The following is a 26,818-nucleotide window of genomic DNA, read 5'->3' on the forward strand; positions in this document are numbered from 1 at the left end:
TTACATTTAACAACTTAAATATCATTAACATATCTTAAACTTCATTAACTAGCATCATTAATCTCCTACATTAGTCATATACTTCATCTTATATCATCTTAATCATAGACATAAACATCATCATATAACATCAGTTACTAATCATAAACATCATCACATATCGTCAAATATTAATCATAAACATCATAGCATTATCAAACATAGCATTATCATAACAACTTCATAATCAATTCATGGTCAGCTTCATAATCAATCATCAACATCAACTTCGTATTCAACTTATAAATCAATCTTAACAACTTGACATCTTAACCTCTTAACAACTCGACATCTTAACCTCTTAACAATTCGACATCTTAACCTCTTAACAACTCTACTTGACTATGCAACTTCAACTTCTTAAAATCATCTTAAATCATCTTGATATGCAAATACATATGGTACCAATCAACAACATAAATGAGCGTAATTAGGCTCTTCAACGTGTGAGCATAAAGCTGCCGGGCTTAAAGCTCCCAACGTAGTTTGAGCACAAAGGCTGCCGGGCCTAAAGCCCCCAACTTTAATGAGCACAAAGGCTGCCGGGCCTAAAGCCCCCAACTTTAATGAGCACAAGGCTGCCGGGCCTAAAGCCCCCAACTTTAATGAGCACAAAGGCTGCCGGGCCTAAAGCCCCCAACTTTAATGAGCACAAGGCTGCCGGGCCTAAAGCCCCCAACTTTAATGAGTATGCAATGGACTCAACTTCTTACAACTTGAACTTCTTAAACAACTTATATGATTCCCATAATTTGGACGACTTTTTACGACTTCACAACTTAGACCGACACTTACAACTTTAATAAGATTAACAACAACATATGAAGCACTTATAAAGCCACATCATAACAGCATTGTAACATAAAAGCATTAATGATAATCATAACATCTCAAACATCGCATCAATCATAAGCATCATAATTAACACATATAGTGCATAAATAACAATATCACATCTTTATATAACACATCTTGAAATCACACATCATCAGATAATTCACAATTACACTTAGTCAAATAATTAATAAAATTATTATAAGCCAGTATAAAGTCAAACTGATATGAAATAAAATAAGAGGGCAAAGCATCCCGACGCCTAAATCACAAATCCATTCTCCATTGACTGAAACTAACTTTTTATAAGTTAACTTAAGGAATATAAATATTGTATAAATAAACAATCCTTGTAGTTTGTTTTATCTTGGTTTTCGGGTGTCAAACATTGATTACGTTTGAACCTTTTAAACCGGTGATATCTTATTTTTTCTTGGGAAGGGAAAAAGTAAGCAAAACCCTTGAGAATCGAGGTCCGGGAGTTGTTTTCGCTACGGGAAGGTGTTAGGCACCCATAACGACTATAGTATCCTATAGGAACCGTCTTTAATTTCTACACGCGCGCTCTATTTTTAAATGCTATTTTGAAATGATATTTACACCTAAGAATATTCTAAGTGAAGAATTGGAGGGAGAAGAATGTTTTTGGATTTTTGTTTTAGTTGAATTGAAGGAATTTTGTTCCTTGCCTACGTACCCGATTAAGGGATCAAATCCACCGTAGTTCTCTCTCAAAAATGTTTTTTTGTTTTTGTTGGTTGATTTTAAGTTTGAAAATGGAGTTTGAAGAATAGAAAGAGGCCTCAAGGGCATGAGATTGGAAAATTGTGAGGTTGAATTAGTCATTTGCAAAAGAGGTCAAAGTATGATTATTTTCATTTGATTTTTGATTAAGAAAATAAAAGAAAAATTCAATGGGATGTTAGATCCCAAGGTTTATTTGGAAAAGATTTGTGTGAAGTTGTTCACATTTGTTTGGAAAATTGGCTTTTTCTAAGTATGAGTCCTAGGCATTCATCTAAACATACAATCCTAAACATACATCTAAACATGCATATTCTAACTATATAGTGATGTGTGTGCATGTGTCGGTGCTTGTGTCGGTGTACATCATTAGAGTCCATTGTCCTTTACATCACACCCTAGATACATTCTATGGCCTCTTTGCCAAGAAATTAAAAGTGGCATAAAAGTAAAATATTACAAGAACTCCTAATTATTACATTCTAATTTTGGTACAAATCCAATTGCATGAAATTGAAACTTAAAGTGCAAGAAATTAACGTGGAGAAAGGGATGAGATACGGAATGCTTATGGTGTATGCAACAAATGAACAAATGGTTAGTAATAATAGGCATGTGATAGTAGAAAAGATTGACAAAGAAATAAGGCATGATAACATGATAAAATGGCAAGGAAAGATTGACAAAATACATCTAATCAAGATACCAAAATTCCAAGCAAACAAAAGACTCATAACCCTCACATTATAACGTTTTTCAAAGAGTTTTGGGGTCAGCCCTAATGTGAGAGTTACAAGAAAATTATAAGCTAAGGAATCATGATATGAAATTAAGGCAATTTTACACTAATTCACATATTAAAATGACAAATGACTTGCTAACTAAGCAACCAATTATCACCCATTCAAAACAGCACCAAACACTACATATTATGCAACAAATAATACCCTAAGATCACCCATCAAGTACCAATTATTATGAGCCAAGATATTGGAATTAAAACGTGCAAAAAGGCTTCACAAAAATATGATAAGAAACAACACAAATCACTCACAATTGCACATGTATTTTTTTCTAACAGTTTTCAATATGTAAAAGATCACAAGAAACAAGTCTTAATCACTCAAAACAAATGTAAAAGAAATCCCAAGGTTTTTACAAGTTTTTAACAAAGTTTTTTTAACAAAGGAAATAAAAAAAGAATTGAATTAACAAAGAATTATTTTCATATATTTTCATCAAGATTAATATGTAAGACATATCAAAATTTAATGAAAATAACAAGAAAATATTGAACAAAATTTTTTGAGGAATTTTTCAAAGGATTTTTAGAAAAAACAGTGGTGTAAACAGCAAGGCGCAGTGTTAAAATAGCAAGAAAAATGCAAGAAAATGAAATAGACAGACAAATCAAGCCCAGGCCCACGCATATGGATACATCTGGATCGTCCAAGAGCCTCAGAGGCGTTGGATTGATCCAGATCTTCCAAAACCTAGATCAAACGGCCTCAAGAACGAAAGAGCATGATAAACGGTGTGTGCACGCGTGTGGGATCAAGAACGACTATATAAACGAAAAAACAGAAAGAAACCACACAACCAAACCCATTTTCTCTCTCTAAAGTGAAAAGAAGAGAGAGAGAGTCTGCAATGAGCAACTCGTCTTCTCCGATGAGCCTTAGAACACCGGCGTGGTGGCTGCCGGCCCAACAGGGCGGCGCCGCCGCGTCGGAGATCCAAACGCCTCTTTTTTCGAAAATTTTTACATGCCTACGCCTTATTCTTGCTTCTGAGTTCGAATCTGAGCTTATCTTTTCAAAAAAACCAGCGAGATTTTCTAGATCTATACTTTTAGGTTCGAAGATTCTTGAATAAGGAAAAGGAAGAAACAACTGAGATAGATTGCGAGGTTACCTGTGAGTGATTCGGAGAAACACGTACAGCTTCGCAAGAAATTCCAAGAGACTTGATTCTAGCTCTTTCTTCCTCCTTCCTTCGATTCGAAGTTGTACCGTTGTTTTTGCTTCGATTGTGATTGTCGCAGATTTGTGATGAGAACTCGAATTCGTCACTGTTTGTGATGATCAGTGCTGGATTCGAATTGATTTCTTGATGATTTTTCCTATTTCCTCTGAGTTTGTGAAGTGGTTGATGAATCTGAATGTATTCTGGAATTTTGATGTTTGTGGTGGCTTAGTGGTGGCCGTGGCTGTTAGTTACGGCGGTTTATGGTGGTTTTGTGGTTTGTTACAGTGGTCTGAGTTGGTTACAGGGACGGTTATGGTGGAGGTTTGGAAGAACTTGTTGAAGTTCTTGATGAATCTTCAATGAGTTCTTCTGATTTCTGTGTGTTTGATCTGTGAGAAATAGAGAGAGAAAAGAAAAGTTGTTATGATGATGTGTAAAAGAATGAATGGATCTGTTGACCCTTTGACTGATGACTGGGCTTTATAGGCTGATGCAGTAATGCCTGGACCAATAGAATGATGACATGTGGCATAACTAACTTTTGGACAAATGAAAAACTGACATGTGTACTTGGACTAATGACTTGGACAATATGGACTAAAATGCAATTTTTTTTAGAATTTTAGGACTTAAAATAAAAATAAAAATAAAATGAATTAAAATTGGTAACCGGAAAATAACGTAAAGTGAAACGATTAAAATTGACAAAACGGACTAAAACGAACCAATGGCCTAAATGAGGTACTTTAAAGTACCTCCCTGCCGAAATTTCGTGTGAAATGACCAAAATGCCCCTGGGGCTGAAAACGACTAAAAATGACTCAAATGCAGTTAAAAAAGGATTTTTGACAGAGATTGAATCAAAGACTCATACAAGCAAAATTAAAAGACTCAGAGACAGTTTTTAGGATTTAAACAGTGACTTGACACTTGAAACGACCAAAATGCCCCTAGGGGCAAAACTGACTCAAAGTGACTTCAAATGCAAATTTTGAACTGGATTTTGACGTAGAATGAAACAGAGGCTTATTCACACTACTTGAAAGGACCCAAACAAAATTTTGAAAGACTGAGAGAAATTTGACATAGGAAATGACTAAAATGCCCTTGCATGTGAATTTTGCAAACAATATTGAAATAAAATGCAGAGAAAGATGCAATTGATCAGAGATATATTAAATGATTTATAATGCAAAAGAAGGAGAATTGGACAAGTATTTTTAGGTCCAAAATTAGGGTATAACATAGTTTTCAAAAATATTCTCTGTCGTTCTCAAAAGAATGCTTAACTTATGCTTAATAGTCACCAAGATAATACAATGAAGGTTCATCTATAATCTATAATCAAAATTCCCGTATTTTCTAATCACCTCATGGCATATATAAATCAATTAGCATGATAAATAACTACACAAAATTCAGTTTCTTTTGCTTCAATTAATTTCTTGTCCTGATCATAAGAATTGTTCTTTGAATAGAGATAATAAAGACTTATTCAATCCAACTAAATAAAATCCCTTAACCGATGAATTATTGACAGATAGAGAATTCAAGAATTCAATGCAATTAAATCAAAACTAAACCAATTACAGTATTCACTTTAGATTCATGGGTGTGTTACTTCTATTTTCACATTCATATAAGAAATCGATACAAAAACATTGCAGATAAGAAACATTTATTATGTATAAAACTGAAAGCTTTATCACCAAAAATAGACAATTGCATGCTAATCTAAGAAGACAAAAAAAGGCTTCACGTACTGCTTATATGTGTATTGGAAATTAGTAACCAAAAAATATATTAAATCTTGATATGCACATAAAACAAGACACGCACAATATTGTTCTGGTCCTTAATGAAAAATTGTCACGAAATAGCACACTCTTAATTAAAGGAAAACTAAAATCATCAACTATTCAAAAATATAATCACAACAATAAATTAGAGCATGAATCTTAACATGAATTCATCAAAAGATCATGAAAATAAAGAAAAGAATACAAACCCTTCACTACCCATATGATCATACAACCCTAATTTCTCATAATCTCACAAACTTATCCTAAAGCATGTTAGATGCAATCTAATGATTTACAGACCTAATATTAGTGAAAGATAGTCTCACCCTTACCTTAGATAGTTTTTCTGAAATCAAAAGCAGCGTTCTTCGTTCCTAGGGTTCTCTCTCTTTGAGTTCTCCTCTTTCTCCAAAAAGCAGTTTAACGTAAAAATTCTTTCTAACATAAGCTTCCTTATTTATAATAATAGTCACTCTTCCTAAATCTATTTAGGCCCAATAACTTATTCTTCTTTCTAATCTAACCTCCAATTCTACTTACACTAATAATTCTCATATTCTAATAAATAATAGAATAATGCCACATAATAAAATACTAACACCTCATATATATAAATAAATCACATAAATAGATTCTAACTTAATAAAAATATATAAATAAAAGGAGGGCGTTACAGTCGGCACCTCTAGTGGTTTTGATGGACACAAATTTATTTGATTATCATGGACTCAATTTCCCTATCACAAATATTCTCCATATGACGGGCCAAGTTGGCCATCAATCAACTGACAATGTTGGGAAAATTTTGATTTTGTGTCATCAAGTAAAAAGAGCTATTATAATATCTTTTTGAGTAAAGTGTTGCCTCATGAGAGTAATCTTCATTATTGATTACACGACACTCAATGTTAGAGTTGTAGTTGAAATTATTAAAAACACGAAAGATGACATAAATTATCTTGTCGAACATTCATGTATCATCGTCTCCATAAGAATCCTGATTATTATGATTTCCATGGTGTTAGTGAAGGAGAGGCAGGCAATCAAATCTTATCATTATTCCAAAAATCAATGAATTAATTAAAGACAAGTGGAATGATTTATATCATGGTATAGATGCAATTTTTCCTTCCAATCTTGAAAGCATAGTGTCGGACTACTACATCAAATGTAAAACTGTTGAGGTATTTTCTACATGTTGCCCAATGATATGAGAGAAATTTTAGATTTTTTTGTCAACATCGAAAAATGACGAACTTCATTAGACGAATATACAATGAAGAGGAAGAAATACGCCAGCTAATCACTAAACAGAGGTTTCCATATGCTAATATGAGAGTCAGTGACCCTTTTGTAAAAGTCATCGCATTGATTCAGTCTTATTTCTCAAGGTTATCTATTGCTAGTGTGAACCTTGCAGCGAATGTGAGTGAGGTAATACTTTTATTAGACAAACTACTAATTGGACTAATGAAAGTGATATCAAGAAAACGTTTGTTGTTGTTATTTATTCGTGCCATGGAAATTATTTCAATGATAATTCAAGCAATGTGGCATGATGATTTTATTTTGCTACAAGTGTCATATCTTAAGAGGGACTTAGTTGATAAATGTCGTGAAAAAAACATTCAAAACTTTAATGACTTGAAAACCATGGGGAGACATAATGCAAGCAAATTGCTGGGATTTACAACATCTCATCAGTTGGACATCAATCATATTATGAAGTATAACCATTTTTCTATGAATTATCGTGCCAGGGTGGATATCGTGCCAGGGTGGATGCAATGGTTATAGATGGGAGGAGAACAATTGATGATGTACTAAGTACCAAAAGAAAAAGGATGAAATACAGATTCAATTTATGTTCTTATGAATTCGAGTATGAATGTTTTTGCCACATTTGTGTAGTAATATTATAAAACATTTATTTACTTTGTATGCAACATTTTCTTATATTATTGTCCCTCCTTAGTTGCTGATTTTATATGTTTATATATTAATTGTAAAATAAAATATTAACACCAAATAAAAATACATCATGACATTTTATTCACCTTCAATTACAAAGTATGTTAATTGTATGATAAAATTGATATGAAATAAATGAAAGGGTAAAAAACTAATTTGTAAGTAATTGAAATTCTTATATTAGTAGTTGCTTTTCCAAAAATATATATTAGTGGTTGGTAATAAAAATATTAATTAATCTCATAACTTTGTTTTATTGTATTATATGATGTCACACACACACACACACACACACACACACACACACACACACACACACACACACACACACACATATATATATATCACCCATAATGCTTTTGTATTGATACTCATAACTATTTGTAGGTTTTTATGTTCAACCTTTGTTTAAAGATTGTTTTATGATCGATTTTATCTTATTTTTCATATTGAATTAGATTTGTTTAGGATCTTGGATCCACAGAGAAAATTAAGGAACAACTTATGTTTTTTAGGATTTTTCTAAACAAATCACATGTGGTTTACATGAGAAAATTAGAAGTTGATATCGTAATCACTTATGATGATTATTTTCAAAATGACCATATAGTCGTCCAAATTAATGAGATTTATCATAGATGTATTAGTAAAAATGTTGGACATTACTTTTCTTATATTGTTTGGTAGATGAAGAAAGTAATCAAACTCAATAATCTAATGAGTTTAATTTATAGACACTAGAATGTACAAAAGTTTTATACGTGCATTTAATGATATGTTGTCACATCATTTAATGAGTTAAAACACATGATTTTTCATACCTCATGAATTAACTTGACAACACATCCTTATATACATACGTAAAATGTTTGTACATTGATGATGTATATAAATTAAATTCATTTTTGAAGGTCAGATATTTTTTTGGTTAGGTTTATTTATGCAAAAGGCCCCAACAAATAAGGGTCACTTGAGTTTTGGTTCATATAATTACTAATCCTTCAAAAAAATTCTTACAGTTACTAATCATTTGACATTTGGTTCCAAAGCTCATTTAAGTGATGACATGTCACATTTTTGCTGACGTGGCATAGCTGAATAGGTGTTTTGAGTCTTTTTAATGAGAAATCATGTAAATCGGCAAAACAATACATCCCATGAAGGATCAAGGATATGAAGAATGAAAATGAATGATTCTTAAAAGGTTTTTGAAGACTATGCAAGTTGGGGAAATTCATCCCAATATCTAAGGCATTTCAAGCCGGAAGAACACTCGAAAAAGGGATGAAACTGCAAAATTCACATTGTGGCTACTGGCGCATGCACCCATGCACATGAGTATGAAAAAAAATGTAATTTTAGCTTATTTTCCAAGCTCGATCGGAGGAAAAAAAAAATCTAATTTTCATCTTTTAAATTCTAAGTAATGATGCATTATAAATAGGGAAATGCTAACCGGTGCACCTCGAGGCATTGGTTAAGGATACTAAAAAAAGAAATTATGTAGCATTTGTTGCATTAAAAATTGTGTAATCAATCCCTAAAAAGTCAAAAAAGTTTCCGTTTTTAGTATTAACTTCTTTTTTTTGGTATCCTTAACCAGTGCCCCCGTGAGCATCGGTTAGCATGACCCTTATAAATAAAGACCCTTGCACATACTTATATTCATTGGAAAAACTAGCGGTACAAAGCAAGGGTCAAACATCAGAGTTTCAAGGCAAAAGATTTTATCCTCGTCTTTTTCTCCCTACTCTCTATTGTATGTTTTTACGTTGCTTTGTAATGGTGTCAGTTACCATGTGTATCTAAACATCTCTTGATTAGCGTTCCACGATGAACCTCTAGTTATTTGTTGGATTCAATTAATAAATTTTTTATTCAATTTATGATTCAAGTGTCTTATTTAATTGGTATATGTTATACTATTAATGCTTTTCAACTAGTGGTTGACCTGACCTCTAGGGTAAGGTATATGACTTATTATCCTGCCGGTTCCCGAACTTGAACAATAGTAAATTGCTTATTTTAAATTAATCTCTTTTAAATTAAATATAAGTATGATTGTTAGCGATATGATTCATCTTTAGGGGAACGTCGCGGGTATAACATTTGTTGCGATACAAATACTCGAACTTCCTACTGTTACATCACATGGTCATGTCCTACTCTCTTAAATAAAGGTAGGTCATAAACCAATAACAAACCAAGTTAATTGCAACAAAGAAGGTAGAAGGGATTCAAGGAAACCCAATCACCTTTAAACATAATCAAACAACACAATCTTGCATTATGTAGGACAATTAAAAAACCCGTAACCATTAATCTCTTTTACTGTTTTTACTTTAATAAAATTTGCTAATTGCTAAGTTAAAGAACAATTCATGTGGAGATGATAACTTAGTACTTTATTACTTGTTACGATTGAATGTACTTGCCAATTCGTCCATCAAAGATGAAGAAGTTGTGTTCAAAGACAAAGAATTTAGGTTTTTTTGGGTTATTTTGCTTTAATGAGTGGGGTTTTGAAATTTAAATGGATGATAGAAGAAGGGTAATCATGTTATTTTGAGTTTGTCTTAAAGTTATAGGGGCATTTCCCTCCTTCTAGATCCATTTTTTATAAGTTAGTCATAATCTTGCACAATCATCAATGCCACATCAGCAAATACGTGATATGTCATCACGTAAATGATCCGAGGGACCAAATGATTAGTAACTATAGGACAATTTTTGAATAATTAGTAATTAAAGAAATCAAAACTCAAACGACCCCCTATTTATAATAATCTTTTACATAAATAAGTTTTTGGGGTAATAGTCATTTTGGTCCCTGAATGTGTAAGGAGTAGTTACAATAGTGCGTTAATGTATCAAAATTCTAAAATAGTCCTTAATTGTTCACTTTGTTAGTCAAAATAGTCTCTGATGCTAAATAATCCCTCAATACTCACAATAACTCTTTTCATATAGAGACTGAATTGACAATAAGTAAGTACTTATAATGACTCATATGAAAATAAGTTAGTATATTGAATGACCAGTATGACAATAGTAACAAAGTATTTTAATGTCAGAGACTATTTTGACTAACGAAATGCACAATCAAGAACTATTTTAAAATTTTGATACATTGAAAGACTATTATAACTACTCGTTACAGATTCAAGATCGAAATAACTATAACCCTTAATTTTTTTATTAATTAAATAAAGGATCTTTACAAATATTCATATTTTTTTAGTAGCTACAAAAGAAAATCGCACCTTTTAATCCTCTTTCCACAAAGGATTAAATTCACAAAGGATTCATTTAATTAATAAAATAGAGTAAGGAACAAGGCAAGGGTTTTGAAGAGGTTTTAAGCACATCATAGAATTTTCGATTCAGTCTTTGAAACGCAATGTCGACGCCGCCGAACCCATTGGAAAACCCCAAATCCGATGCCAAACCATCAGATCCTCTTCCCAATCAACCACCACCGGAGTCTCCCGAACCAGAAACCGCCGCCGAAGGCGAGGAAGATGAAGAAGAAGGAGAATGCGGATTCTGCCTATTCATGAAAGGAGGCGGTTGCAAAGACACGTTCATCGCTTGGGAAGATTGCGTGAAAGAAGCTGAAGACAAAAATGAAGATCTTGTTGAAAAGTGCGCTGAGGTTACTGCAAAATTGAAGCAGTGTATGGATGAACATTCGGATTATTATGAACCCATTCTTAGGGCGGAGAAGCATGCTGAAGAGCAGGTTACCATTGAATTGGAGAAAGAAAAGCAGGATTTGGCCGCCGCCGCCGCCGCCACCGCCGAGAATCAACAAGAATCCCCTTCTAATCAAAAGTGATTTTTCAATTTCTATTCCCTTTTTAAATTATTGTTTTTATAATAATTCATTGTTGTTGTATTATTTTACTGTGTTGTAGCACCCACATATTTCAATTGATAAAATTAGGTTGAAAATTGTAGCTTGATAACAGAATACTGTGTATCAGTGTATGAGAGGTTGAGGGTTCTCAATTTTTGTGACAATAAGTGGAATTATTATTGATTGGTAATCTATCTCAATTTTCAATAAAGTTTTGTTTTTTAATTTTTGATATGGTTATCTATAAGTGGATATTTTAATGTCTAGTTAATGATTTGTACCTTAGCTAGCTAAGCCTATTTGCTGTTGTGTAAGAATCATCCTTTACAATGCATATGGTACCTAGTGCTTGTTTGGTTTGGCCACTTAGTTTGTTGACTTTTGAGAATCTTTAATAATGAGGAAAATAGATATGTGAATCTCTTTTGGGTTGAAGTATGTGATTAAATGGAATTTTGATGATCTGTGTGTTTGACTTCTTTTGGGTTGTTTTCTATTTAATTTGTTGATTTGGGTTTATGTTTAGTGTTGATTTCCTTTGTCTGTGCTAACTAGTTCAGTAATTAGTGATTCAGTGGTAATTGTATTTTGATTGAGGGATTTAGTTAGTATTCGTAGAGTAGAGATTCTAATTAATGGAATGAAGTAGCTTGATCCCACTAACTAAATAGCGCTACTCGTCCTCGTGAGCTTAGCTCAGTTGGTATGGACAATGCATAATATATATGCAAGGTCTGGGGTTCAAATCCCGGCCACCACCAAAAAAAAAAAATAGCGCTACTCAACTACTTCGAATTCCTTCTCATTCTATACCAGAAGTCCAATAAGCAAGCGAATCATTAGACAAGTTTACTAAGCCTAGCTATTTAGTTTGATCGGCTCACTTGGTAGAAATTATTCAGTTACTCAGATATAGTGATGGATTGGGACGAGACACTGGGTCTGCTTGTTTACACTTTTGTTATTCAAAGATACTAAGTTAATTATTGAACCGCAGTGACCGTGAGTTGGAGTCAACGGTAATTTCAACGCCCTCAAAGCAAGCTGAAAAGGAGCAACCAGCTCCGGAGGCTACGAAGGCCGAAAACAAAGAGGAGGAGGGGGATTGCGGGTTCTGCCTGTTCATTAAAGGAGACGGTTGCAGAGACACCTTGGTTGAATGGGAGAATTGTGTGAAAGAGGCGAAGGAGAAGAAAGAGGACCTCGCTGAAAAGTGCTCTGGGGTCACCACTCGTTTGTTGCAGTGTATGGGTTCCAGTTCCGATTACTACAAACCCATCATCAAGACCGAGAAGCGCGTCGAAGAGCAAGCCCCTTCTCATTCTAATCAAATGTGATTTCAAATTTCCATTCCTATTTTTATTTTATATTTCATTATTATTATACTTCACTTCTAGTATTACTGTGTTGTAGCATCCACTTATTTCAAATGACAACACTAGTTTAAAAATTGTTACTCACATGATAAGACTGTGTGCAAGAGAAAGAGAGTGGTTCTCTTTTTCTGGTCATAATAAGTGGAATTACTAATAGGTATTTTATCTCAAGTTTCAATCAAATTTTGTTTTTAATTTTTTGACATGGTTGTTATGTATCAGTGGTTCTTTTACTGTCTTGTTGATGATTTATGCCTTAGGTAGCTAAGCCTATTTGCGATTGCACGAGAATGATGCTTCATCATGGGTATGACACTTAATTTGTTGATATTTGAGAATCTCTAATGGGGAAATGAGATATGTGAATCTCTTTTGGATTTTAGTGTATGAGTAAATGAAATTTTGATGATATGTGTGTTTGACTTCATTTTGGTTGTTTTCTATTGTTAAATTTGTTTACTGTGATTTATGTTGAGTGTTGATGTCTTCTTCTGCCAACTAATTCAGTAATTAGTGATTCAATGGTAACTGCATTTTGATTGTTCTCTTGGTAACGAGCAGTGAGGTAACCATTTAGTAGTAAGAGACTAGAGATTCTAATTAATGGTATGAAGCAGCTTGATCCCACCAACCAAATAGCTTAACTCTACAACTTGTAATTTCTTCTCATCCTATACCAGAAGTCCAGTACGCAAGCAATTCATTAGAAGAATTTCCTAAACCTATAGCTATTTAGTTTGAGGCATCCTCTCACGTGATAGCAAATATGCAGTCACTCAAAGTTAGTGGTTAAGTGAGATGAAACACACTGGGACTGCTTGTTGACACTTCTGTTTTCAAAGTTTTTTTTAAACTTAATTGTTGGACTGCAGCGACCGTGAGTTGGAGTCTAAGGCAACATCGACGCCCCTGAAGCATGACGAAAACGAGCAATCTAGTGCCAAGACAGAAAATGTTTCTCCTGATCAAGCAGCGGTGGAGGCTCCGAAAGCAGAAGGCGAAGAGGAGGAAGAAGGTGAGTGCGGGTTCTGCGTGTTCATGAAAGGAGGTGGTTGCAGAGACACCTTCGTCAATTGGGAGAACTGCATGGATGAGGCAGAGAAGAACAAAGAGGACGTCGTTCAAAAGTGCTCTCAGGTCACCGATCTTTTGAAACAGTGTATGGATTCTCATTCCGATTACTACGGACCCATCCTCATGGCTGAGAAGCACATTGAAGAACAAGCCGCCATCGACTTGGAGAAAGAAAAGCTAGATTCAGTAACCAGTAACAAATAACAGGAAGCCCCTTCTCATTCTAATCAGAAGTGATACTTAATTCCATGCTTCTTTTTTTTCTAATTTATTTATTTATTGCTACTCTAGTATTACCTTGTTATAGCATACATGATCCACCTATTCCAATTCATAACACCTATTTAAAATTTGTTACTGACATAACTTTGTATGAGAGAAAGAGGGTCTGGCGAGCCTCATTTTTTGTCATGTAAGTGGAATTTCAGATATTTTCTTACTTGCATCTGCAGCTTTATATCAATACTTTTTTTAAAATTTTATGTATGGTTCTTATGTGTCAGTGGCTCTTTAGTTGATGATTCATGACCTGGGTAGTTGAGCCGATTTGTCATTGCACAAGAATGATAGCATGATATTTTCAAGTTTTGAAGCTTGGATATTTGAATTATGGCATTTTGTAGTGATAGTGATATTTTGTCATTCCTTTCTTTCTCTTTGTAATACTGGTACATTGTTTGAGGTGCTGACATGGCTAGTACTCATAATAAGTGGATCAAATAATAAGTGTTGCATGAATCCTCAGGATGTGAATGGAACAGTGAAATGTTAACTTGATTTCTATGAAGATACTTTGTCACCATACCATTTCTCGTACATCACTCGAGTGTTAACTTGGTTTTCTATGAAGTTACAACAAACAATGGATGCAATGCATAAAGAGATACATAGGGGAATAATTCGTTTTTCTACATTTTATTGAACACTTCAACCTCACCTTGAGTGTTTTTCATGTGTAATGAGCTTGGTCAATCCTTCTTCAAAAAAACGAGCTTTGGTCAATCCAATGATGTATATCTATACTACGCTTTTGTAATTTCAAGTACATTCTCATCTATAAGACACAACAAATCATCTATAAGAACACAACAAAACTTGTGCTCAAGAGTTTTGTTATAATTAGTTATAGCATATGTTTGGATTTGCGGCACGCTTGTAAAAAGCATGGCAATGCAAAACTCCATTTTGTACCTTCTAAAAATCATAGGAATTTTTCCGCAGTCAACCCACATACGGGCATCTTCTACCTCCAAACGTGCAACCAAACCCATGTAATGTTACCAACTCTCACACACGGCAACATTATTTTTAGCCTCCCAATGCACTTTTTTGTTTGTAATGGACATAAATAATTTACTCTTAATCTTTTGGCATAGAGGAGGACCAAACAGTAACTCTGTACTCTTGCTTAACATCCCTAATGATCAAATCACGGGACAAACTCTAACGTGCACAACCACATTAGGTTTAGATTGTGCACATACATGCATGCACGGTCTTTGCCATCATTGTTCAAGTACTCTGAAATTTTAATTGGAGCAATCATCAATCGATATATAAAATATGTTAGCTTTATCCTGATTATGCTTGGAATACTACCTTTAAATAACGGTTTGCGACTGAAATTGTTGCAGCGTATATTAGGATACTACTGAGTGTCACTGTACAGAAGTCCTGATTAATCTCGTTTACCTGTAAGTGCATATGCCAAGACGAATGATCTCAAGAGTTGCAACTATGTAACAATGAGTTGTTTACCTCAAGAGTGTCACTAAGCATATGTTTGGTACCACGGTAGATATGTCAGAATCACAATGATCCACCGTGATTTTTCGAAAATTATATTTTATAGCTTATGTAAAATCATGATAAATCACCACAATCATATGATCTCTCCACCGTGATACCAAACATACACTTATATTATCTGTGCTTCAATTTTTTTCATTTTTTAAAATGTTTGAGTAAATTTTTGAAATGTTTGAGTAATGGAAGTGTTTGATTTAATTAAAAAATATGTTTTGTTCGACACAATTCATTAATCATCAAGTCGGTTTGGTTAAAAACTTCAAATATTTGATTAACCCAACCCATGAAACACTCTTAATTGTCGGTTTTTAAAGGGAAAAAAACTAAAGAATAAAGGGAAAAAAACTAAAGAATTTTCTTTTATCGTTGCTGCAATTTTTTTAAATAAAATATAAGTGAAATATTCAAGTTATTTTTTTTATGTTGACAAAATTAATCAATAATTTAAGTACGTTTTAAAATGATTTGATCTTGGATAGGTACCCGGTAAAATTTCAGGATAGTGTTCAACTAAAAAATAAATTATACAGTAATAATTAAAAAAACAAGATTTAATTTTATATACAGTGTAAAAAATAATTTACACATCCATATGTTGCCATACTATTAAATAAGAATCACATGACATGTATTTTGAATTCATTAAATTTACACATACAATAATAGGTGTATGTGTAAATTTACAATCAATTACACTGTTTATAAATAATTAAACTCATATAGATAACTTGATATATAAATAGTGGATAAATGAAATTGTTGATTGAGTATTTAAAAAAGACACAATATTAGAAGATTCTTATCCACAAGACAAGAAATAAGATTGAAGTCTCAACTGTTACACAACACAACTCAAAACAGTATCATCACAAAACAAAACCAGAACCAAAAAAATGGCTACAATCTTTTCTGGAGGTTCGGTTTCACTCTTCTCTTTTCACACAAACAAGGGTAAATCATCTTTTGCAACCAAAGGACCAACTCTTCATCTGAAGAAACCTTTCTCTGTCAAATCAGTAGCTTCCTTTGGAACTGAAACATCACTGTCTCCAGCAGTTCAAACCTTCTGGAAGTGGCTACAAGAAGAAGGTGTTATCACTGCGAAGACACCAGTGAAAGCTAGTGTGGTACCAGAAGGTTTAGGATTGGTTGCACTCAAAGATATTTCTAGAAATGATGTTATTTTGCAGGTGCCTAAGAGGTTGTGGATAAATCCTGATGCTGTTGCTGCTTCAGAGATAGGGAGGGTGTGTAGTAAGTTGACACCATGGTTGTCTGTTATGTTGTTTCTTATTAGAGAAAGGTCAAGAGAGGATTCTGTTTGGAAGCATTACTTTGGTATTCTGCCACAGGAAACTGATTCTACAATATATTGGTGGGTTTCTTTTGTTTGGTTAACTACTAATATAAGATTAATGTGAAATTGAGTTCTTTTCATATGGTTGGTTGATTCAGTTGGTAATTGGTTATTCCAGTGCAGGTCAGAGGAAGAGCTCCAAGAACTTCAAGGTTAGTAGTGATGCAATGTTTGTGATACAAACCCATGTTTTCAAATATTGATTATGCAATAAAAATTTGTGCTTTGAAGTAATTTCATATGTTGCATCACATCCTGAACTTTGAAGAACTGAATTGAGTAGGTACTCAACTTCTGAACACAACACTGTCTGTGAAAGAATATGTGAAGAATGAGTGTCTGAAACTGGAAAAAGAAATCATTCTTCCTAATAAGAAGCTTTTTCCTTCTCCTGTGACACTGGATGACTTCTTCTGGGCATTTGGAATTCTCAGATCAAGGGCATTTTCTCGCCTTCGCAATGAAAATCTAGTTGTGATTCCACTTGCAGACTTGGTAAGAACCTTTTCATTTCTCTTCTTCTGTATCATGCAGCTGTAGAGGAAAGAGATAAACAAACTTATAAAACTGTCTATGATATTCCTAGCGTGGACATAATTTTAGAGCCAGATCAGTTAATGTTCTTAAGTAGTATGAAGAAAATACTTAAAAGAATCTTGTAGTTATAAGTTTTTTGAACAATATTTTCTGCTACAAATTGAACTTAGGCTCTTTTGTTCAACATCTATTAGTTTACAAGGACTTCTTTTGTATGTGAAGGGTCGTACACCGGTTTTAATTGAGAAACTCTCCTAAGTTAGAAACTAATCCAAATTGAGTCTTTACTTGTTTTTCTGCTGATTTTGTCTTCTCCCATCAATATGCTTCAACAAAAAATGGAAATGACATTTTCCGAATTCAATTTCTGGATCAGATTAACCATAGTGCCAGAGTGACTACAGATGATCATGCTTATGAAGTCAAAGGACCAGCTGGTCTTTTCTCTTGGGATTACCTATTTGCCCTAAGGAGCCCCCTTTCTGTCAAGGCAGGAGAACAGGTGATTTGTTTATACCTCTTCATATGTTTCTTTTCATGCGTCATTTGTACACATCATCACAAGATAATGAATACATCCATGTCCATCCGAGGGGTTTTCGACGGTAGGAACATTTTTTTATCTAAGAAGCTTATACATGAACTAGCCAGCTCTTCCATATCAAGGAAAAAGAAGCATAATACTGCAAACCAAATGTATCAGAGCCAGAAAGTTGCAGCAGAACTTTGCAATCCAAGCTGTATTTTGAGGCGCAAACTAGCTCTTTCATGTTGAAATTTTCATGCTTCTCAATTCTTGGTCACATTCATAACTGTGCAGTTGGTAACTTTTACTGTAGGTGTATATCCAATATGATTTAAACAAAAGCAATGCAGAGTTGGCTCTGGACTATGGTTTCATTGAACCAAATGCAGATCGATATGCATACACCTTGACACTGGGGATATCCGAGTCAGACCCTTTTTTTGACGACAAAGTAGACGTTGCTGAGACCAATGGTTTTTCTCAGACAGCATACTTTGACATCTTCTATAATCGCCCTCTTCCAGAAGGGATGCTTCCATATCTGAGATTAGTAGCACTAGGGGGTACCGATGCTTTCTTATTGGAATCACTGTTCAGAGACTCCATCTGGGGTCATCTTGAGGTGCCCATGAGCCGTGATAATGAGGAGCTAGTATGCAAAGCGGTTCGAGATGCCTGCAAATCCGCCCTTGCTGGTTATCACACAACCATTGAACAGGTAATAAACTATACATTCAGGGTTCCAACATGATGGTAATGAGAATAATATTAAAACTTCTCGTGTTAAAACTTGACATTGCCGTGTCTATATATTTCATTACATTTACATCTTTTTATATGTATGACTAATACATTTGAAGTAACCTCATTGCATTTTACGTAGTACATGGGCTTCAAATTGTGAAAACTTTGAAGCTGATTGAGATCAACATATAACTGAACAAAGCATACAAATTGCAGGATCGCAAGCTGAAAGAGGCAAATCTAGATTCAAGGCTTGCAATAGCAGTCGGAATAAGAGAAGGGGAAAAAATGATCCTGCGGCAAATTGATGAGATCTTCGAGCAGAAAGAATTGGAACTAGACCAGTTGGAATATTATCAAGAAAGGAGGCTCAAGGATCTTGGACTTTGCGGTGAAAGTGGTGATGTCCTTGGAGACCTTGCAAAATACTTCTAATCTTGCAGGAAGCAGTTGCACCAGTTAATGACATACTGTTGTTTGTATCTCTTGAGGATGAAAAAACTGAACACTTGGTAAATCGCAAATGTAGCCTTCTACGGTGAACGCATGTGATGCATTCAATCAACCTTTAAAGGGGACCATGATCAAGTTTTTGACCCGGCCACAATTATTACAACCCATTACATGCCTGCAGCTTGTAAAGTGGAAAATGTAATGTAATGTATGAAATATAAATTACACTTCTGTAATGATGATTATTTTATAAAGCAGTTGACTGCCGTGATTACATAGAGAATGAACTTTAGAATTCATGCTTCGAATCAAAGATTGCGACATTAACTGCTATTATACAACTATACTGAATTTGGTGGGGGAAAAAATAAGGGTAAAACTGAAGATACATCTTTGCAAGCCTCTATATGGAACATATATTTCCTATTTTTCTTTTTTCCCCATGGTTTCCTACAAAATCATGTATACAAAAATCTCTAAGAACTTATGCCCGAGGGAAGGAGCCATTTTCAGATTGCTCTTGCATACTTATGGTTGGGCTAAGAGTGCATATTTTCTACATTCAACAACTTGTACTCATCTTACTTGAGTAGAGTTATGAGGACCTAGCAAATCATCACACTTTGTTCCCTCACAAAGGCACTCATGAGGGTTGGCGTAGAAATAATCCTCCTCCTTTGGTTTGTCTACAATGATTCGACGATAAGTCGGCTGACCCATTCTCTTTTCGTGAACCTGTCGCACAGCATCTACAAACTCATTCCATGGAAGGGTTCTATTTTGATGCATATCAAGCAATTGTACAAGCCTTTTCCGGTCCAATAAGATGGACTTTTTAAAACCGGAATACCTGCATGAGCGCTAATAAGATATATATTTCTTTTGGAAATTTAGGGATGTTTTTTAAAACCAGAATAGCTTCTATATTAGATGAAATTGCAACTAGCGTGAGTAAATAGATACCTGCGGTGGCCTTCCACAAGTTTTGCCATGTTCCCATCATAGGTAGGAATAAAGGTGTCACCGGCTACCGAAACCATGAAATCCAAAGCAGCCATCTGTGATGAATGATTTTGGAACTGCTGTAACTCATCAAGGGCGACCAATACCTCTTTTTTAACCTAAAGTAAAGTAAAGTGGAATCTTATCAAACAAGCAGTAACCATGATTAGGATGAAGAAATGCATAAGGTAGATTAAGCCAACCATTTTCAGAGCCACAACTTTCAATCCAAGTGCTGAAAAATGGGGAGGATACAAATTATAAATGGAAAATCGTGCATAAGCACAAGCTAGAATCATTCAGCGGTACCTTATTATATCAAATGTCAATGTCAATACTATAAACAAAAAGGGGGAGGGAGATATAAATGGTGAACTCACAATTTTTGGAAATGCAGCTCTCAGTTGCGCAAGTCTACGTTCACCACCATAAATCTCACCGGCTGCAATGTAAATCTGTGTCTCCCGGTCAAAACCTAAGGCTTGCATAACCAAGGCAGTCTCCTCCGGTGTCAAAGGACATAGACCCTGGGATCTCCTTTCTTCAGACACTATTTCCTTCTCTCTCCATGAAGGGAATGCATATCTGAATAATGCAAGCAAAATCAGAATTTTATCTTAGATAGACCTCTCATTTGTCAGATCATTACAAATTCCTTTGAACACAAGACTCTTAATCTTTTATAAAGTGAATGTACTTAATTTGTAGTTGTCAAAATATGCCAAATTCAACAAATCATGCAACACAAATTATAAAAGAAGGACCTATTGCTCATGAAAAGATATACATAAAAAAGGCATAGCAAAACAGGAAACATAAAATACCTCATCCGCTTGAGATCCTCGGCTTCTTCATTAGTGCAACCAAGAGTACAACCTGAGAAAGCCAGCATGTCCATCTCATATCTCAGATGCAATGCCACAAAAGGTCCCCTCTCGCGAAGTATCTGAATCAATTTTTGCCCCAGATTCTCAATTTGAGGGGTGAATTTAAGTGCCTGGTAATTAACACGGCACCTAAGTTTCTGTAGATCAATTGGGAGACCATTATTTGCTAGGCGTGCATCTGTTTTGTTGAAGTGCACCACCTTGTGTTTGGCAAAAAGCGGTAGAATCTGCAGTTAATGTCGATAGTCAAACTCAATATATGTACTACTGAAAATAAGGGAAGGGGGGAAATATAGGTAACTACAGTTTTCACTTCAACATAGATAAAGTGCTTTTTGGCACCAACTTTGGGTTAAGCTACGTACAATCCATTTTAGTTGCTAAAATACTAGAAGCCATCCATATCATAAACTTGTACTTTTCTTCATATGAATGATTAATATTTCAAGATATTATAAAATGTTTCCATATCTGATAATAACTCTAAATGTCGCTGTCTTAAAAGCCATATCAAAGAATCATTAACCAATCACTGTATCAAACTTTAAATTGTCAAATAAGAGAAAACCTGATTGATGTATTATACATAATTTTAGATTAAGTGCAACAAATAGAATCTGCAGACCTGCTCCAAGTAATACTTTTCATTTGACCAGCTAACAGGAGGCATCTCCAGGGTCGAGTATCCACTTTTCCTAGTAAACTTTTTGGGAACTCTTTTCACTATTCGAACTTCATCTCGTAAAGAATCAATGAAATGTCTTACATCAAATATATCCTCGAAGCCACTGCCAGAATAAAAAAAAACAACTTTAACATGACACAACACAAGCAAATTAGAGAATACTCTTTTTTTTCATAACAAATGATATACCTACGGTCTGCCCAAAAGGATTTCTTATCAAGTTCCGGAACAACCAATGTGAGGTTCAAAAGCCGAGCAATTGTCACCATGTCACAAATCTGAAATGCCAAATCTGGTAATTAAACATTGAAGCTTATCATATAATAGGAATAAAGAAGTGGTGGAAGAATAGGAAGTACAAACCGCTGCACGCATTTGATTCAAACCCCCATTGCAGGACACTCTTAGAAAACCATTACTAGTATAATTTCCTGCAAGATTTCAGCTGACACGGCTTTAATATTTACAAAAGTGCATCAGAAAAAATATAAACAGCTAATGATACTCATACCCCGTCTACCAAACCCATCTACGTATAAGTATTTTGTTATTTTACTTATACTCTTATGTAAAACTATCTTGCATGCATATGCATGTCTCAACATAAGTAAGTGTAATATTGGGGATCTTCAGTTAGACTCTTATTTGCTTTCTGCTGGAGAGATTGATGGGGATATTATATACAAGGACTCATACAGGGTCATTGAAATGGACAAATGCTTCAAACATAATTTGAGATAAAAAAGTACCTATCATATTTAAAGGAAAATTCTACTGAACAGCTAAAGGAGTTGTACAGTGGAGAATCTGGATGGGCATTAAGTATCAACAATAGTTTAAAATAAGTGGATCCACTTTTTTGGGGTACACTAAAAAGATTAGGGAAAGACTTCACTCTAAACTAAATGGATTTATTGATTTTTGGTTAGAATCTAATGGCATCAACTGATCTATGTATCTATCCCTACTCAGTACTTGGCTGTTATTTTTTACGCCACAAAACGCAACAAAGCAAATAATCTCTTAACAGGAAGTACAAAAAAACATGATGGTCAATATCAACTAATTGGTATTAACAATTGTAAGTCACTAACATTCATGCTCCTAACTGATTCTTCACACAAATCTACAAACCTACTATATAACAAACAGAAAACCAAAAAAAAAAAAAAAAAATTCTTTCCCAAAGGGTTTATCAACACATACATTATGCCCCAACATTCAGCTAAGCATGATCATTATCATCTAAAAAAAACACAATGTTAGGTTGATCATATAAATATTTTGATATTTGAATTTTGATACATTATGCCCCAACTACTAATCATATGTTTAACTTTAAAAAGTAACTATGGCTGAAGTCAAACATTTTTAATGATTTGAGGATAATGATTGATTCGCAGTGTAAAAAATCTTTACACTAACCGTATATATACATTAAATCCATATTACTAGTATTGCTAAATTAAATCATATGTTGAGAGTTTACATCATAGATTCAACCAAAGCTACACATTTCCAAACCACATCAAAACCACTCAAGCAAACAAAAACATTGCAATCTTGAGAAAAGTAAGTAGATAGAAAAACTAACTTGCAGGAGGTAGAATGGGAGGAGATTGAGCAAATATAACATCTCCTTGAGGAGGCCGTTGAGTTGTGTGATATATACGACTAGTAAATCCAGTAAAGAAATTGGAATGCCATAGTTCACTCACAGTCACAAGCTGAACCAAACATGTCCACAGCACAATGGTTGAACAAATTCGAATAAACCAAACACGAAAACGGCTCCTTGGAATCAAAGGAGCAGCTTGAAGAAGCTTATCATAATATCTCACTTGATTACCCTCTGATGATCTAACTTCCATTTCTTTGTCACACACTTCATTGCCACTTCATCACCATAACCTTCACACACTTTTCACAACCAAAATTAACACAAATCTGCAACAAACAAAAAAAAAAACATCCTCGTACGTAAGAAGTACATTGCAAAGTGACTCTATGGAAAGGAAAAAAAAAAATACCTTAAACACTGCAACAAAGTGAATCTCACTGTTTTGAGGTTATTTGAAGAAATTGAAACCGACCCAGAATTGAATTTGAAGCTGGTGATTGAGGGTGAGGCTCAAAATTAGATCTTTATGCCACCAAATTGTGTCCACAGAATTTGAAGCTCTTCAATAATCAGAGAAAAACAACGAGAAATTTTGATTTTTAAGAAAGAAAAATATAAGGAATTGAGGAACAAGGTGAGGATCCAATGAGAATGGAAAGAAAGGATCAAATCGGAGAAAAATCACAAAGAAGGTTGATGCATTTTTATTCACATTCAAGTGGGAAAAAAAAATCTTTTTTTTTTGTTTTTTTAATTGTTTGTTTTGAAGATTTCAATGAAAATTATAGAAAAATGTTCCTTTTCTCAGTTTTTTAATTGTGTGCATGGATTCAATGGTTTGGGTAGATGAATTGAGAGATCCAGGTTAACTAGAAAGAAAATTATTTTTCCACCCTTAAAGTCTTTTAAAATATTCAAACTTTATGAAAAAAAGAGATTACGAAATGGGAAATATAAATAGCTTTATAGAAGAAATTTCAAATAATCTTGGATAAACGTCTTCGTATGCAAGCAAGTTCTTCATCATTGGTTATTTGCACTAAACAAAAGTTGTAAAAGGTCTTTTTTTGCCCTTTTTCAATCCAAGTATTAAACAAGTATTGTATTAAATTTGATCCATACTTAACATTGTGATTAAACTAGTCACAAAGACACTACTTACTTTTTTTTTTTTTTGTACAAAGACACTACTTACTACTACTACAACAACATTTTTATTTATTTTATCATGCCCAATTAATGTAGTTAGTTTTAGAGTTTAATAGAAGTGTCTCGTTAGTATAAAATATACTGACATTTAATGAGAGATCACAATACTTCCATATTATATTTGTACTAAATACTTCCATATCGTATTAGTAACTTTTGACTACTCATAAGAGTGAGTTGATGTGGTAATACAGTGAAATTTGATTGGATGTTAGTGTAAAATTATTTTACACGGATGATACATATCTTTTGAATCTTAATTTTTATCCTAAATATTAATTTCTAGATCATGGAGAGTTGAAATGAGCAACGAAACTCTACATAAAAAATTTAATACTATTGTTCAAAATATTTGACTTTAAGAACAACCGGTAATTGATCATGATTTGTTAATAATGTTGATGTAGATCTTTTTACACCGATGGTGTAACAAAATTAATATCTTGTACTTGCAATAAATCTTGCATAGCTATAGTACCCAAAATCAAATATCTTACGGGCATCTTACAAGTACTGTTGTACAATAAATCTTGATGTGAAGACTCTAAATGTTCTCCTTAATGTGATCGGGTAGAGGAGAGGATGGTATCTGCATATTAATAATAGTTAGTCATTATTTTTGTTAGTAGAGAAAATTGAATCTCATGATCTATTTATCACAATAATTCATATACCCTTCCCTTCAAATGATCAAACCACCTTATCTCATAATTAGGTCTTTTAATATTAGTTGTAACTACATTTTATCAATCTCTGTTCCAGAAGCTGCTAATGACTAAAACATTCAAATATATTATAACCAACTTTTCCTAAGTCGTTTTAAACTTGTTGAAAAGTAAGATGTCATTTGCAAACATTAAATATGTGGTTGCAAGGGAGAGTTGTTACATGCAATCAACCAACATTGAGGATGGGAGCTTGCCCTTGTCCAAGGCCCCTTTTTGGAGAGAAGAAAAAAAGTGTCCTTGTTGAAATTGCAAGAGATTTTGAAAAACTTTTTGATTGCAAAGAGAGCATGTGGTATTCAATTAAGACTTTTATAAAAATATAAATAAATTTTTAGCAGTCAATTAAGACAATCAACAATTTTTTTTAGGGCAACAGATTTGACATTCAATTGAAACTTCTCACAACTTATAAAATATTTATTGGCATTAAAAAATATACAGATTTTAATATATAGATTAATTTGTAGAATATATTTTCTACGACTTTTTGGGTTAAAAATATGAACATGACAGGCATTCAACAATTTCACAAAAAATTGTGACTCTCGCAAATTATTTTTTGCATAGTATCTACTCAACAATGAAAGAATCATAGTACTATGAGAACACCACAACAGTAGCATCACAATCTTAAAGAAGATATTTGAAGAATATTAATGTCTGAATCAGAAGAGGGTTAGTTGTAAGTAAGGGGTCAAATTCAAGATTCTTCAACAAAGTGTTAATTGTTTAAAATTCTCAACAAGTATGGAAGATTCAAAGAAGAAAATCATATTCATAATTGAATCATAATGGAAGATGAACGATACAAAAGAAACACTTCATAATAGACTTTGGAATGACTTTAGATTCAATTCAAAATGATTTAATATGAACTTTGGAATGACTTGAGAAGGTCGTTAGATTGACTAAAAAGTATTTCAGTTCAGTTCAGAAGCATTTCAAAATACACTTCATAATACAAATCACATTGAAATTCAAAATGGAGTTCAGAGTAATACTTTAGAATAATACTTCATAATGATACTTAAGAATGGTACTTTATAATATACTTCGAAATGGTACTTCATAATTCACTTCATAATGTACATCATATTGAAGTACAGAATGGACTTCATATTAGACTTCAGATTGAAGTTTCTGACATTAGATTGAAGATTAGCTTTCAGATTGAAGTACACAATAGACTTTAGATTGATCAATTCAGGATCATAAAAAATCTGATCAATGGAATGAACTTAAAAAATGATCAAGAAGATCATATTGAGATCAAGGAGATCTCACCTTTTTCCTTTTAATTCTATCATGTAGAGTCTTGAGTCTGAAGTATTTGGGTGTGTGCTTTTGTTCATAATTCATAAACAAGATTGAACTAATTAAGTTGAACTCTCGTGTAGTGAGTTGTATCTATGAGTTCGTGTTTGTAATCATTGGCCATAGATTCCCTAAAATTTATGCCTCAATTTATGTTCTTGGTCCTATTTATGAACCTGAATCGTCGTCTATTTTGAGTCATATTCATGGTTTAACTATTGCACTTGAGTTTGTTTCTAATATGATTTCATTTCACAGTCCAACTACTAAACTCGAGTC

General features: G+C 33.7%; 3 protein-coding genes across 4 annotated transcripts; 2 read left to right on the forward strand and 1 right to left on the reverse strand.

Annotated features, from left to right (window-relative positions):
- Positions 1–10,650: 10,650 nt before the first annotated feature.
- On the forward strand, positions 10,651–14,106 carry LOC146931883 (uncharacterized). Its single transcript, XM_085703457.1, has 3 exons — positions 10,651–11,192; positions 12,215–12,550; positions 13,466–14,106. The coding sequence occupies exons 1-3, from the start codon at positions 10,759–10,761 to the stop codon at positions 13,869–13,871; spliced, it is 1,176 nt and encodes a 391-aa protein (XP_085559583.1). The 5' UTR covers positions 10,651–10,758; the 3' UTR covers positions 13,872–14,106.
- Positions 14,107–16,277: 2,171 nt separating this feature from the next.
- Positions 16,278–19,401, forward strand: LSMT-L (Rubisco methyltransferase family protein). Its single transcript, XM_085703460.1, has 6 exons — positions 16,278–16,851; positions 16,957–16,985; positions 17,117–17,328; positions 17,747–17,872; positions 18,210–18,614; positions 18,857–19,401. Exons 1-6 carry the CDS (start codon positions 16,370–16,372, stop codon positions 19,073–19,075), a joined length of 1,473 nt encoding a protein of 490 aa, XP_085559586.1. The 5' UTR covers positions 16,278–16,369; the 3' UTR covers positions 19,076–19,401.
- On the reverse strand, positions 19,298–24,159 carry LOC146931885 (O-fucosyltransferase family protein). 2 transcript variants are annotated; one of them, XM_085703459.1, is made up of 9 exons: positions 23,698–24,159; positions 23,262–23,587; positions 22,031–22,098; positions 21,857–21,945; positions 21,608–21,770; positions 20,920–21,209; positions 20,476–20,680; positions 20,057–20,214; positions 19,298–19,943 (listed from the first exon to the last, which is right to left on the reverse strand). In XM_085703459.1, the coding sequence occupies exons 2-9, from the start codon at positions 23,536–23,538 to the stop codon at positions 19,670–19,672; spliced, it is 1,524 nt and encodes a 507-aa protein (XP_085559585.1). In that variant the 5' UTR covers positions 23,539–23,587; positions 23,698–24,159; the 3' UTR covers positions 19,298–19,669. The 2 variants fall into 2 exon arrangements, with proteins under 2 accessions (XP_085559585.1, XP_085559584.1); XM_085703458.1 differs by having other exon boundaries at positions 23,262–23,614.
- Between the last annotated feature and the right edge of the window lie 2,659 nt (positions 24,160–26,818).

Source organism: Medicago sativa, chromosome 4 (assembly GCF_051527215.1).
Source record: "Medicago sativa cultivar Bolivia chromosome 4, Bolivia_mono, whole genome shotgun sequence".
Lineage (NCBI taxonomy): Eukaryota > Viridiplantae > Streptophyta > Magnoliopsida > Fabales > Fabaceae > Medicago > Medicago sativa.

Bases quoted from the DNA above. Each gene is read 5' to 3' on its own strand.
- LOC146931883 (XM_085703457.1), top strand. From the start codon at position 10,759: ATGTCGACGCCGCCGAACCCATTGGAAAACCCCAAATCCGATGCCAAA. The intron at 11,193-12,214 runs GTGATTTTTCAA...ATTGAACCGCAG, and splicing joins GAATCCCCTTCTAATCAAAA to TGACCGTGAGTTGGAGTCAA. The intron at 12,551-13,465 runs GTGATTTCAAAT...GTTGGACTGCAG, and splicing joins CCTTCTCATTCTAATCAAAT to CGACCGTGAGTTGGAGTCTA.
- LSMT-L (XM_085703460.1), top strand. From the start codon at position 16,370: ATGGCTACAATCTTTTCTGGAGGTTCGGTTTCACTCTTCTCTTTTCAC. The intron at 17,329-17,746 runs GTAAGAACCTTT...TTTCTGGATCAG, and splicing joins TGATTCCACTTGCAGACTTG to ATTAACCATAGTGCCAGAGT. The intron at 18,615-18,856 runs GTAATAAACTAT...TACAAATTGCAG, and splicing joins ATCACACAACCATTGAACAG to GATCGCAAGCTGAAAGAGGC.
- LOC146931885 (XM_085703459.1), bottom strand. From the start codon at position 23,538: ATGGAAGTTAGATCATCAGAGGGTAATCAAGTGAGATATTATGATAAG. The intron at 21,946-22,030 runs GTTTGTACTTCC...TTGGCATTTCAG, and splicing joins TGAATCAAATGCGTGCAGCG to ATTTGTGACATGGTGACAAT. The intron at 19,944-20,056 runs GTATCTATTTAC...GCGCTCATGCAG, and splicing joins CTTGTGGAAGGCCACCGCAG to GTATTCCGGTTTTAAAAAGT.